Here is a 14,573-nt window from a genome sequence, read left to right on the forward strand (position 1 = left end):
ACTAATGGGATGTTTGCAGTGGAAGGAGAGAGAAGGGTTGGAAATTTCTTAAATTTGAATAATATATGAAGCCTTTTTTTTTTTTTAAGATTTTTATTTATTTATTTGAGAGAGAGAGAGCATGAGAGGGGAGAAGGTCAGAGGGAGAAGCAGACTCCCCATGGAGCTGGGAGCCCGATGCGAGACTCCATCCCGGGACTCTGGGATCATGACCTGACCTGAAGGCAGTTGCCTAACCAACTGAGCCACCCAGGCGCCCTATATGAAGTCTTTTTATTTTTTATTTTTTTAAAGATTTTATTTATTTATTTGGCAGACAGAGATCACAAGAAGACAGAGAGGCAGGCAGAGAGAGAGAGAGAGAGAGGAGGAAGCAGGCTCCCTGCTAAGCAGAGAGCCTGATGTGGGGCTCGATCCCAGGACCCTGGGATCATGACCTGAGCCGAAGACAGAGGCTTTAACCCACTGAGCCACCCAGGTGCCCCAATATGAAGCCTTTTTAAAGGAAAAAGCCTCCCTGAGCCTGTGTAACTAAAATGACCATATGTATACCTAGATGTATGGCAAATCCTATGTGAAAGGCAACTCTGTCCAATTCCCAGAAAGATTTCTCACTAACATAAATATGCGAATTTCTAGGGACTTAGGTCAAATGATCAGATGCTTTTTTGTAATTTTTTTTAAATTGACTTAACATTAAATCCTAATATTATGTATTCATGGTTTTTCCACTTGTGTTTTGTTTTTTTTTTAAGATTTTATTTATTTATTTGTCAGAGAGAGAGAGAACACAAGCAGGCAGAGCAGCAGGCAGAGGCAGAGAGAGAAGCAGGCTCCCCACTGAGTAAGGAGCCCGATGTGGGACTCGATCCCAGGACTCTGGGACCATGACCTGAGCCGAAGGCAGTGGCTTAACCAACTGAGCCACCCAGGCGTCCCTCCACTTTGTTTTGACATAATTTTTTTTCCTTGTGTTTCATGACATAATTTTTTTTTTTAAGATTTTATTTATTTATTTGACAGGCGGAGATCACAAGTAGGCAGAGAGGCAGGCAGAGAGAGTGGAGGAAGCAGGCTCCCTGCTGAGCAGAGAGCCCGATGCGGGGCTCGATCCCAGAACCCTGGAATCATGACCTGAGCCAAAGGCAGAGGATTAACCCACTGAGCCACCCAGGCGCCCATGACATAATTTTTTTTCAAAAAAAATTTTTCTAAGTAAACTCTACCCACAACGTAGGGCTTGAACTCATGACCTGAGGTGAAGAGTCACGTGCTCTACCTACTGAGCCAGCCAAGCACCCCTCATGAAATAATTTTGTTCAGTGTTTTCCACTGGCATCTTAGATATATGTCTTTGTCAGCTATCAGACAAAGCAGTATCTGCTCCATCATCTGACAGTTTTTTTTTGAGCATGTGATTTTCACTTTACATTATTTGAGTTAGAGCACTTTTAAAATTTATATGTGATGCTCTCTCTGGAAATTCAATCTTAAGAACATGGATAGATCTTAAGTACCCATTTGTTGTTTGTGATTTCCACAGCGTAACCATATTGCTTTATAAATGAAAGTTAAAGATTAAACATATGCACACAGTATAAAATTCAAAGGATATGAAAATGTTGTTTTGGCTGAAGCCCAATCTTCTTTCCATGGTAGATCAACTGGTGAACTGAAGTCCTATGAGATAGCTCTAACTCAGTTTATCAGACATTGGTCATATGCAAGCAGACACAGTGCTGCGTGCTGGGGATACCAAGACAAAAGCCAATCCCTGTGTTCAAGAAGCTTCTGTTCTTTCCTTGGAGCCAGAAAGTAAACCATTTACTACTTGGTAGTATATTCACATATATAATAGAAGAGTATCATAGGGATGGGAGTGAGGAGAATACTTAGCACACAGATTGACAAAGTAACAGGGTGGTTCTAGAGCATGCATGAACTAGATAAAGGGGAGATGAGGAGGATAAGGACATTCCAAGCATGTAATTCAGTATGACTATACTGAATTGTGTAGGATGGGTAAGAGGAGAGGGAAAACCAGAGAGATGAGCTGAGGCCTGATCACGAAGGACTTCCCAGATCATAAGGATTTTGGAATTTATACTGTATACTGTGGTGTCAGAGAGCCATTAAAAAAGGCTTTTTTTTTTTTTTTTTTTAAAGCTGTTAAAGACTTTTAGGTGCATGTGTGTGTGTGAGAGAGAGACTGAGAATCAGACTTGTATTTTGGAGCATAGCTGCAGCAACAACATCAAAGATAGAATGATGATCAATTAGGAGTCTTTTGTAGTAATCGAAGTGAAAAGTATTGTGGGCTTCATTTAAGGCCTTAGAACTAATAGTAGAGGAACGCCTGGGAGGCTCAGTCATTAGGTGTCTGTCTTTGCCTCAGGTCATGATCCCGGGGTCCTGAGATCAAGCCCCACATCATGCTCCCTGCTCTGTGGGAAGCCTGCTTCTCCCTATCCCACTCCCCCTACTTGTGTTCCTTCTCTCGCTCTGTGTCTGTCAAATAAATAAAATATTTAAAACAACAGCAACAACAAAAACTAATAGCAGAGGGACGCCTGGGTGGCTTAGTTGGTTAAGTGTCTGCCTTTTACCCAGGTCATGATCCCAGGATCCTGGGATCGAGCCTTACATTGGGCTCCTTACTCAGCAGGGAGCCTGTTGCTATCCTTGCTTGTGCACATGCATGCTCTCTCTCTCTCTGACAAAAAAATAAAACCTGAAAAAAAAAAAAAAGAACTAATAGAAAAGAGAAGACAAATGAAAGATATTAAGAGGAGTATCAGCACTTCCATTTCTGACAGTGGGGGTAAATGAGAGAGATCATGAATAACCCTCTTGCTGAGAAAAATCCCAAGTGAAATGTGTATTTAAAATTTTTTTTTTCAAAATACATCATTGGGCTGGTGAGAAAGTAAGGAATACTCTGAGGCTAAAAATGAAATGAAATTGGGAATGTAGATGTTAGCTAGATTTAAAGGAAGTCTTTACTCTGGTGGAATCTAAACAAATTAAATGGCTTTAAGCTTCTTCTTTGATAGCCTCATAGGGCCCAGGAAACAGGAAACAATGTCTGTGGTCTTCCTAAGGAAAAGAGTCTGATAGGAGACCCTTCCCTTTCATGAAACAGACTTTGTTACAACCTTGGCAGTTGGAGAGTGGCAGGAGATAGTCATTGAGAATTTATAACAAGGGTCTTTATAGGATCACATTTTCTATGAGGTCTTACATTACTTAAGTCAAGAATGTATTAAAAATGTATTTAAAATCTTTGTTAGGGCTCCTGGGTGGCTCAGTTGGTTAAGCATCTGCCTTTCAGCTCAGGTCATGATCTCTGGGTCCTGGGATTGCGCCCTGCATCAGGCTTCCTGCTTAGCAGGGAGTTCTTTCTCTCCCTCTGTCTCTCCCCACTGCTCGTTCTCTCTCTTTCAAATAAATAAATGAAATCTTAAAAAAAAATAAAATGGTCTTTGCTTGGTAGTGCCCACAGGTGCTTGCAGAATTTATCGATCAAATCCTCACTTCAAAAATCGACAGAATTAAAAATCCAAGGCACATAAGATCACAGGGAAAAAAAATCACGAAATGCACAAAAACCATGGCACATGAACAAGAGCCAACAGAAACAAGAGAGGATGACCACCCACAGACAGCAGACAGTTTGTTTTGTCTTAGTAATTCCAATAAATTTGATCAATATGTTTGAAGAAATGAAAAGTATATGAGTATAAAGGAAGGGTCTCTGAAACATGGCTAGGCATATTAGGAAAAAAACAAGAACAGAACTTCTGGTTATAAAAAATGAACTGAAATGAAAAACCCAGTGAAGAAATTAAAAAACAGCAACAACTACAAAAAGAACAGACTGGCGCAGGATAGAGTGAAGGGTTCTAACATTTATCTAATTGGAGTTCCAGAAAAAATGAGTGTGAATGGAGGAGTATGGTAATTGTTAAAGAGAAATAGCTGAGAATTTTTTGGAATTAATAAAAGATAGCAATTCTTACATGATGGAAGTGCCGTGAAACCCAAGGAGATAATTAGCATGAAACTGCAGAAGACCAAAGACAGAGAAAATCTTAAAAGCAACTAGAGAGAAACAACAGATTGCTATAAAAATATTTTCTCTGGTACAGCAGCTGATTTCCCAGCAGCAGCAACAGAAGCCAGGGGACACTGGAATGCTGTCCTTACTGTACTGAGAGAAAATAGCTGTCAGCCTGAAAATAGAATGTCCAGTAAAACTGTCTTTAGGAATGACAACAAAATAAGACATTTTCAGACCACACACACACACACACACACACACACACAAACACACACACACACCTTTTAGAAGGAAATTATAAGGTACATGATTCTGGTAGAAGGAAAGTAATTTCAGATGGAAAACCTGCGATGCCTTTCAATGATCACAAATGTTCCATCAAACAGATTCTATAGCTTAGATTCCAGTATTGTTGGACATTTATGTTTCCAGTTTTTCAGTGTTAACTGAAACTATACTGGACATGTATATGGACATATTTATGCTTGTATTTGATATGGAATAGATAAAAGAATAAGTCTTTTGGGGTGCTTGGGTTGGTTAGGTATCTGACTCTTGATTTCAGCTCAGGTCATGATCTCATGGGTCATGGTACCAAGCCCTCCTTGGGGTTCTGCATTCAGCATGGAGTTCTGTTTGGAGATTCTCTCCTTCTGCCCCTTGCCCTACTCGCACACTTGCGCATATGCACTTGCTCAAAAAAATCTTTAAAAAAAAAAAGTCTTTTTTTGACTAGGAACCCAAATTACTAGGTCAAAAGAAGGAGTGCTTTTGATAAATGTTATAAAATTGCTATTGTAAAGGGCTTTACCAATTCACATTGCATCTGATGACTATATTGGCTTTACAAATGAATAAATGTGTGTAGGGTCGGTTCTGAATGATGAAGATTGACTTTTTTTTTTTTTTTTTTTTTTTTAAAGAGAAAGCGAGAGTTGGGGTGGGGGAGCAGAGGGAGCTTAAGAGAGATAATCTTAAACAGGCATCACGCCCAGCGCTGAGCTGGATGAAGGCCTCATCTCATGACCCTGAGATGATGACCTGAGCCAAAATCGAGTCGGACACAACTGACTGAGCCACCCAGGTGGCCCTGAAGGTTGACATTTCTTACCAGATTTTGACTTGGTTATAGTTTTGACAGTATGTCCTGTCTCACTTCTCTCCCTTTGTTATTAAAAAAATGCTTTCTTTTTAATGGAAACAAATGCTAACTGAAATGCATTCTTTTAAAAAAAAAATTCTAACTTTCTAGAATGTAGTCTTTCATTTTTCCTTATCGTTTTTTCAATTTTTAACAAATATATAGTTGGTTCATTTAAAGACATGCTTTATTTAATTTGGTTTTATATGAAGGAGGACCACAGTTTTAATGCTGATAGTTTCTTTTCTAGCTTTGTGTATTTACTAATCAGCTAACATTGTAAAAGTAAACAAACAGGTTTTTAAAAAGAAGTCATTCATCCTAAAAGGGAAAAGGTACTATTAATTTGCTTGGGAATTCTGTATTTTAATGTGAACCTTTAGTAAGAAGTTGTCTTTTTGTTTTTTAACTTTTTCCCTGTCTTTCTGCTGTTTCAGGTGCAAGCGAAAGTGTAGGGAAACATATGCTCGAAGCCTGCAACAATAATCTGGAGATGGCAGTCACTATGTTTTTGGATGGTGGAGGAATTGCTGAAGAGCCCAGTACCAGTTCAGCAAGTGTCTCCACAGTGAGACCACACACAGAGTATGAATTTATTATTTGTTATTAGGAGCTACTCCTTGCCTACATTGAGCAGTTGCATTTTTGTCATTTAGGTTAATTCTCTGGTTTTGAAAAATTTGAAAGTTGGAAGCCTCTGAAAAAGGGTCATGTATACATTTTTGTGCTTACATACTTAAATTCTCTAGAGCACTGTCATGTCTGTTATTTAATCTTCAAAAGAACCTTGCAGGATGACATTATTATCTACATTTTACAGATGAGGAAGCAAAAGCATAGCCATTTTCCCAGGCTACACAGTAAGTACGTAGCAGATATGGCAATAAAGCCAATTAAAGCTCAGATTTCCCAATTCTCAATTTTCTTACATTGTCTCAGGAGAATTTTGAGTTGCCACAAAAATTATTTGAAAAATAATTCTGGTCCTTTATACCTTAATGATAGTTACATGTGGTTAATCATTGGAAGTACTTTAACATATGGAACCGTACTCTGTAGGGAATGATAGTAAATGGTGAACAAATTTGGGTTTTTTTGCCCTTTACATTTGATAACCAATGAGAATTTGAAATGAACACCTTATGGGTAAAATTCTGAGTCTTTGGAAAATACTAGAGATGAATGCTACCTAAAGGAAAACCATTGACTTTTGAAGCAAAATTAAACAGATCCTTAAATAAGACTTTAAAGCTTACAGCCCTTTATAACTCTGAGTGTTTACAACATGAGATACTAAACAAAAGAAACTCCCTGTTTAAGGGAATAGACTAAAGACATAGATATTATTTTTAAGGTAGAGATAGATTTAAAAAGCCAAATGACATTCAAGACATAGTTGCCTCTTTCATTGATCTAGTTCCAAATTCTAGAGTACTAATTGTTTCCACATGAAGAGTGAACTTTAGAGATCATTATTAATACTTCATAAAGTTTTTTCCTATCAGTGTTGGCTACTATTTCAGATGTTGGTGTTCCATTCCCCCCAGTATATCTCAAATTTTTCATGGAAATCAATATGAAATGATTTAGCTTACAGAAATAACAGGTATTCATGGCTGATTTGGGGGAATATAACTGTTCTCACTGTATAAAACATGTTTTTTTAATTGTGTTTAAAGATAGTTTTGAAAAAAAAAAAAAAAAAAGATAGTTTTGATATGGGGTGCCTGGCTGGCTCAGTCAGTAGAGCATGCAACTCTTGATCTCAGGGTCATGAATTTAAGCCCCACGTTGGATGTGGAGCCTACTTTAAAAAAATAATAATAATTTTGATAGGTGAATATCTTTTCCTTCTGAATTACATTATAACTTGACTTAGATTACTTGTATTGCTAATTGATTAACATTTGATAATGGCTCCTAATTCCTAAACTATAATTTTCACTCTTTACGGTTCTTTTTTCTGATTCATTCTTTCATTTTGTTGGGTAGCTAGCAATCTTGGAATGGATACCCTCAAACATACAGTAAACAATTTTTTCTGTATAGGGACTACTACTTAATCCATATGCTAATTGATGTATTTCATCAGATTAAGGTTTGTTTTTTGAGTAATTAAATTGTTACAGATATAGGTAATTACATATATTCTATGAAATCAGGTATAGCATGGAAAGATTTATTTAGGTAAAAGATGTCTTTTAAATTCTTAGTTTTATTAAGAAAATGGACTAATTCTCTTTGATGAAAGAGGATTAATAGAGCTTCCTCTTATAGATCCATTGTTTCTTCTATCAGATTATTGAAATTTTGTGTGTGAGCAGTGACAGATGTACTTAATTTTAAACTACCTTTTATCCTTCATCTTTGCCTAATTGTAGATTTCTTAGTCGATCTAGTTGTTCTTTGATTATAGGATTTTTTTTGACAAATGAGTATTCATACTTTATTTCGTAAAGTATGTTTTGGAGTTGCACCTATCATATCAAAAACAGGGCCTTAAGCTCAGTTATTATTATTAGAAACACCTGAATGGAAAACATTAGGTCTGACTTAAATCAACGTTGTGAGCAGGACAGTAATAAATTTGGAACATACTCTTCCTTGCTATGAACATTAATCAGCAGAGATTAATACTTGAGTTAAAACTATAAAATAAACTGATATTTAAAGAAACATACACCATTTTTACAGTATTTCTAAATGAGTATTTTCTGCTGGAGGAAATGGGATTAATAGATCCTCTGGAGGTAAATTTTGAAGAGTTTATAGACTTTTAAAGGATGAGTAATGACTTTTTCTGTTCTGTATATATTGGAGTTTATTTAATAAATAATGCAGGGTAATACCTATGTTAACTGTCTTCAAAACTAGCATAAAATTTACTGCTTGTTTAATATAAACTTATTTTAGTATATGTGATTTAATGCTCTATTGCTTGATGTAGTAGCAATATAGTACTACTTTTATTACACCTGTATTTTTTCATTTTTCGTCTGACTTTTTTTTTTTAAGCTCCCCCCCTTTCTTTTCCTGTAAAGAATCTAGGGTAGGGAACTTAAGAGGAAAGGGGAAATATTTTTTCTTTTTCTGTTTGTTCTCTTTATAAATTATTTAAGCCATCTATGCCAGATACTTTCACTCCAGTTGACCTCTGTATGGAAACCATCTAACTATTATTTAACACCGTGGTTCCTAAGAGTCACTAAATTTGGTGTTCATATAATTTGTTAATTTGGATGCATTCACAGTAGTTATGGAGAGAACATGTAGCAAAGAAGTTTTCCTTTTGATATTTTCCTACTTCTTTTAATAGAGAAGAAGTTCGTGCCCCAATTCCTCAAAAACAGGAAATATTGGTGGAACCAGAACCTTTGTTTGGTGGTAAGTTCATCTTTTTTCCTTAGTTTTCTTGGACTCTGTTGTTATCTTTAAGGTTTTAATGTAGTTATCATACGATGTGAAGGCTTGCTCAGAGATTATTAACTTTAAGTGTAGAGTCAGTTCTTATCTTTTAATTCTGTACTCCCTTCAGGAAAATTGCACAGTTGCTTCTTTCCGAGGAGAGAACCAGACTAAAATATTTGTTGTAGAAGGCCAAAAGAAGGAACATTAGCAAAGAGAAATAACTGCTTTATAATGGAAACAAACCTATCATTAGATAAAAGACTCCGATTACTTCTTATTTTGAGGGGCACTTACTTGACTGCCACATCCTTACTGTCTTGATACGCCTGGTCTTTTCTCTTTCTAAATTTACAGAAGCGCCATTTCCGTTTTGAACAAAGGAGAAAGTAATACCTAATCCATGCAAAAAGTTGTGGTATCAGTCTGGGTGCATAGAGAGACAGTAGAAAATATAACATTTAATTACATTAAAAGAAAATTTATAGTTTTAGTTTAATAAGCACTTATTTACCTTTTGTAATTGGTATGTTAAAAAAATAGAAAATAAAGTTACAACCTGGGTGGGCAAAGCCATAGAAATGTATATTGTACATACTGAGACCAGTAATGCAGAGAAATAAAAAGTTCTGTAGGTAAACTTGAATAAAGGAGAAGAAATAAATCATAAAAAAAGGATGAAGAAAATAATATAAATGCTATGTTTTAATTTGAAAAGACACCATAATTTAGAGGTTTTTTTTTAAAGATCAGTCTTTGACTTGGCAGTTTGGAGTTTAGTGAGAAATAACAGAATATGTTGTCTAGATTCAGAAATAAAGATGGGAGGAAGAAAACCGTAAGAACTGAAGGTTGAAATATAATATGGGCTTTCTGGACTTTGATTCAGCCAGTCATTGGCTGTTAATATACCAGAAGTAATGAAGCATTGTTCATCATTTTTTTTTCCATACAGATGTTATGAATGGATTTTGGAATTGAGGGGTGATGCCCTTGGAAGCTTTATCTTTTCTTTATTGCAAGGAATAAGGCAGAATTTCTGAGTGGGGTAGATTATGGGAAATAAATTCTCTGCTATTTAACTGTTGTAAAGAGGCAAAAGAGTTCTCATTTGAAACCCTTTCCTCCTTTTACCTCTGGTGTAATAAACATTGAAGAGGGGGATGGGAATGAATGTAGAGTTAGGAAGTCAGTCCTGACTTCTATTATTAGATCTTACTATAACCTGATAAAGGTCTTTGGAGAACTATTTTCTTCTTAGGACAGAATTGATTTAAAGTATGATTCTAAAAGTGTGGTCTGGGAGTCTAAGCTGAAAACTATTTTTATAATAATTTTTATAAAACATTATTTGCCTTTTTTACATCTTTGGCATTTGGGCTGATGGTTCAGAGGCAATGATGGATCAGACGCTGCATCTTAATTGAGTCAGGGCAGTGGCACCAAACTGTAAATTCTTCACTGCCATACACTCACAATTTTTAAAAAAAATAAATCTATTCTACTTAATGTTCTTGGTGAAACAGTAAAAAATGAATTTCGTTAAGTCTTGACTCCTGAGTACACAGTTTTAAACTATTCTGTTTTACAAAATAGGGTGTGTACATAAAGCACTTCTGCATACTGACGTAGTGTGGTTACTTTAAGGAAAAGCACTTGTACGGTTGTTTGAGTTGTGAGCTAAACTAGCTGCTTTTTTTGTGGAACATTATTTTTACTTGAAAGATTCCTGACAACTATGCTTTAGCCTTCAGGCATTTGGCAGACATTTTCTTGAATCTGAACAAAAATCTGTTGCTGCTTTAAGACGAACAACTGATGTTGTTTGTTACCAGTTATTAAAAAAAGAGCTTTCAGGGAAGAATTAGGATTTTAGAGTTTATATCCACAATTAGGAACTTTGATAGCTTCCCATTACTTAAAGACTTTCTGATGAGATTAGTGGTAGCAATAACAGATGTTGATTTTTTTTTGTTATTATTGTATAATGAAGTTGGTGTTTGGAATATTTGCATAACTCAGTGAACAAATATTTTCTCTTTCTTTCTTTCCTTTTTTGGTGGGGGGTGGGGGAAGGACAGACAGAGAGAGAGAGTGAGAGAGAATCTTAAGCAGGCTCCATGCCCAGAGCAGAGCCCAATGCGGGCTGAACTCACAATCCTGAGGTTGTGACCTGAGCCGAAAGAAATCAAGAGTTGGATGCTTAACTGACAGATCTACCCAGGGGCCCCTGAACTCATATTTTCAAATGACCAGTGTGCCAGATTACAAAATTGTGCATAGCTAAAAGAACAGACAATAAGATAAATTGAAGAGATAGATTAGTTATCTATTGCTGTGTAACAGATTTTTCTAAAATTTAGCTTCCTGAAATAACAAACATTTGTTATCTCAGTTTCTGTGGTTCAGGAATCCAGGTGCAGCTTAACTGGGTATCTTTTGGTTAGGGTCTCTCACAAGGGTATAATTAAGGTGTCAGTCGGAGCTATAATCATCTCAAAGCTTGAGTAGAGGAGGATATCCTAAGCTTACTGTGGCTGTTGGTTGGCTGGAGACATCAGTTCCTTACCATAGAGGAAATGAGAGAGCAAGAGAAGACAGTACATTTTAGAAGCCACCATCTTTCTTAGAAGTGACAACACATCACATCACTTCTGCCACATTCCATTTGATCCTGCCCATATTCAAGATATTCACACTCAGGTTATGAATATTGGGAAATTGGGATAATTGAAGGCCATCCTAGAAACTACCTACTGCATAGACCAATGGGTTTTAGTGGAGCAGTATCATGAAAAGTTCATTGGTAAGATTTTAGATTCCATGCTGCAGTTACCCTTTAAGAAACTACTACTGGTTGAGTTTTGGTGCAGTATCAAAGGAGAATATTCACAATGATCTCAAAATACTATTAAAATACTTCTCCCATTTACAACTATGTATCTGTGTCAGGTTGACTTTTAATTTCCTTCATTTACTTGAGCTGTAGGAATAACAACAAATTGAATGCAGGAGCGGATCTGAAAATCCAGATGTCTTCTCCTAAGCCAGTTATTAACAGAGTGTTATGAAAATGTGATGCAGTGCCACTCTTCTGACTAAATTTTTATTCTCCACCTGTCCCACTTGCCTATTCTATGGATCTCCTTTTGAATCTTTATTAGCATTTTGTAGCTTAGCCTCATTGACCTCAGCAAACAGCATTCCTGTTACATGGGCAATAGAGTGAGAATACAAAGGACTAATGTTTGCTATATAGAAGATGGCTTGGAAGAGTCAGGAAACACATACTGAACAGGCAGGTGGGAGTATAGGCATTCCTTGTTTTATTGTGCTTCGCAAATATTGTGCTTTTTACAGATAAATGGTTTGTGGCTACCCTGTGTTGAACAAGTCTGTCAGCGCCATTTTACCAACAGCATTTGCTCACTTCGTGTCTCTTTGTTACATATGGGTAATTCTTGAGATATTTCAAATGTTTTCATTATTACTATATTTGTTTTGATGATCTGTAATCCATGATCTTTGTACTATTATAATTGTTTTGGGGCACCATAAACCACACCCATATAAGGTGGTAGACTTATTTGATATGAGTGATTCACCAGCCAGCCATTCCCTATCTCTCTTTGGGACTCTCTCTGTTCCCTGAAACACAGCAATATTGAAATTAGGCTGGTCAATAACCCTATAACGTCCTTTAAGTATCCAAGTGAAAGGAAGAGTCGCATGTCTCTCACTTTAAATCAAAAGCTAGAAATGATTAAGCTTAGTTATGAAGGCATATTGAAAGTTGAGATAGGCCCAAAGCTAAGCTTTTTGTGCCAGTTAGCCAAGTTGTGAATGCAAAGGAAGAATTTCTGAAAGAAATGAGAAGGGCTACTCTTTTGAACACACACATGATGAGAAAGTGAAACAACCTGTTGCTTGCTGATAAGGTGAAAGTTTTAGTGTCAGGATGGAAGATCACACCAGCCACAACATTCCCTTAAGCCAAAGTCTAATCCAGAGCAAGACACTCTTCAATTCTTGGAAGGCTGACAGAGGTGAGGAAGCTGTAGAAGAAAAATTTGAAGTTAGCAGAGGTTGGTTCATTGAGGTTTAAGGGAAGATGCCGTCTCCATGACATAGAAGTGCAGAGTGAAGCAGCAAGTGCTGATATTGAAGCTGCAGCAAGTTCTCCAGAAGATCTAGCTCAGATAATCCATGAAGGTGGCTGCACTAAGCAACAGATTTTTCAGTGTAGACAAAATAGCCTTCTATTGGAAGAAGATGCTGGCTAGGACTTCCATAGCTAGAGCGGAGAAGTCGATGTTTCAAATCTTCCAAGGACAGGCTGGCTCTCTTGTTAGGGGCTAATGCAACTGATGACTTGAAGTTCAAGCTGGCCCTCATTTACCATTCTGAAAATCCTAGAGCCCTTAAGCTTTATGCTAAATCTTCCCTGCCTGAGCCCTGCAATGGAGCAACAAAACCTGGATGACAACACATCTGTGTACAGCATGTTTTACTGAGTATTTTAAACCCACTGTTGAAACCTACTGCTTAGAAAAAAAGATTCTTTTCAAAATATGACTGTTCAGTGACAACACCCCTGGTCATCTGAGAGCTCTGATGGTAATTGTCCAATAAGATTAATGTTGTTTTCATGTTTGTTAACACAACATCCAATTCTGCATAGATTAAGGAGAAATTTTTATTTTCAAGTCTTATTATTAAAGAAATACATCTTATAAAGCAGTAACTGCCATATATAGTGATTCTTTTGTTGGATCTGGGCAGTGTAAATTGAAAACCTCATAGAAAGGATTCACCATTCTAGATGCCATTAAGAACAATTCATGATTCATGGGAAGGGGTCAAAATAACATCACTAGCAGGAGTTTGGAAGAAGTTGATTCCAGCCCTCATGTATGACTTTGAGGGTTCAAGACTTCATTGGAGGAAGTGAGTACAGATATGGATAGAAATAACAAGAGAACTAGAATTAGATGTAGAGCCTGAAGATGTCACCGAATTGCTGCAATCTCTAGATAAAATTTTAGTGAAGGAGTTGCGTCCAGTGGATGAGCAAAGACAATAGTTTCTTGAGATGGAATCTACTGGTGAAGGTGCTGTGAAGATTGTCGAAATGACAACAAAGGATTTACAATATTACATGAACTTAGTTGATAAAGCACCAGCAAGGTTTGAGAGGATTGACTCCAATTAAAAAGTATATATGTGTATATATATATATATATATATATATATATATTTATTAAATAATCTCTGCACCCAGTGTGAGGCTCACGACCCCAAGATCAAGAGTCACATGCTTCACCAACTGAGCAAGCCCAGGTGCTGCTGGGTTGGCTCCAATTTTGAAAGTTCTACTATGGGTAAAATGCTATCAAATGACATCGTATACTGCAGAGAAATCGTTTGTGAAAAGAAGAGTCCGTTAGTGCAGCAAACTTCATTATCTTAGGAAGTTGCCACAGCCACTGCAGCATCAGCAACTACCACCATGATCAGTCTAGCAGCCATCAACATAGAGGCAAGACCCTGCACTAGCAAGAAGATTGTAACTTGCTGAAAGCTCTAATGATGGTTAGCATTTTTTAGCAATATTGCACATATAATGGACTACAGTATACAGTTGTTCCTTGAACAACTCAGGGGTTAAGGGAGCTGAGCCCCAGATAGTTGAAGTCTTCATATAACTTTTGACTCCCCCCTCACCTCCCTTTGCCCACTCCAAAACTTAACTAATAGTCTGCAGTTGATTGGAAGTCTTAACCAATAATGTAAACAGTTGATGAACACATATTTTATATATTATATGTATTATGTACTGTATTAACAATAAAGTAAGTTGGAAAAAGTTATTAAAACATCCTAAGGAAAACACATTTATAGTACTCTACTGTATTTATCGAAAATACCCACATATCAATAGACCTGTGCAGTTCAAATCTATATTAT

The 14,573-nt window shown here is 36.7% G+C and overlaps 1 protein-coding gene across 3 annotated transcripts in view; it reads left to right on the top strand.

The window, feature by feature from the left end:
- Nucleotides 1-14,573, top strand: part of UBXN7 (UBX domain protein 7) — a 53,745-nt gene that overhangs the window by 12,823 nt on the left and 26,349 nt on the right. For all 3 annotated transcript variants that reach the window (XM_032869374.1, XM_032869375.1, XM_032869376.1), the window contains 2 exons: nucleotides 5,639-5,786; nucleotides 8,518-8,585. In XM_032869374.1, coding sequence (XP_032725265.1) covers nucleotides 5,639-5,786; nucleotides 8,518-8,585 — 216 coding nt within the window. The remainder of the gene's footprint in view (nucleotides 1-5,638; nucleotides 5,787-8,517; nucleotides 8,586-14,573) is intronic.

The sequence above is a fragment of the Lontra canadensis genome, unplaced genomic scaffold (assembly GCF_010015895.1).
Source record: "Lontra canadensis isolate GAN:19392208 unplaced genomic scaffold, GSC_riverotter_1.0 scaffold38, whole genome shotgun sequence".
Lineage (NCBI taxonomy): Eukaryota > Metazoa > Chordata > Mammalia > Carnivora > Mustelidae > Lontra > Lontra canadensis.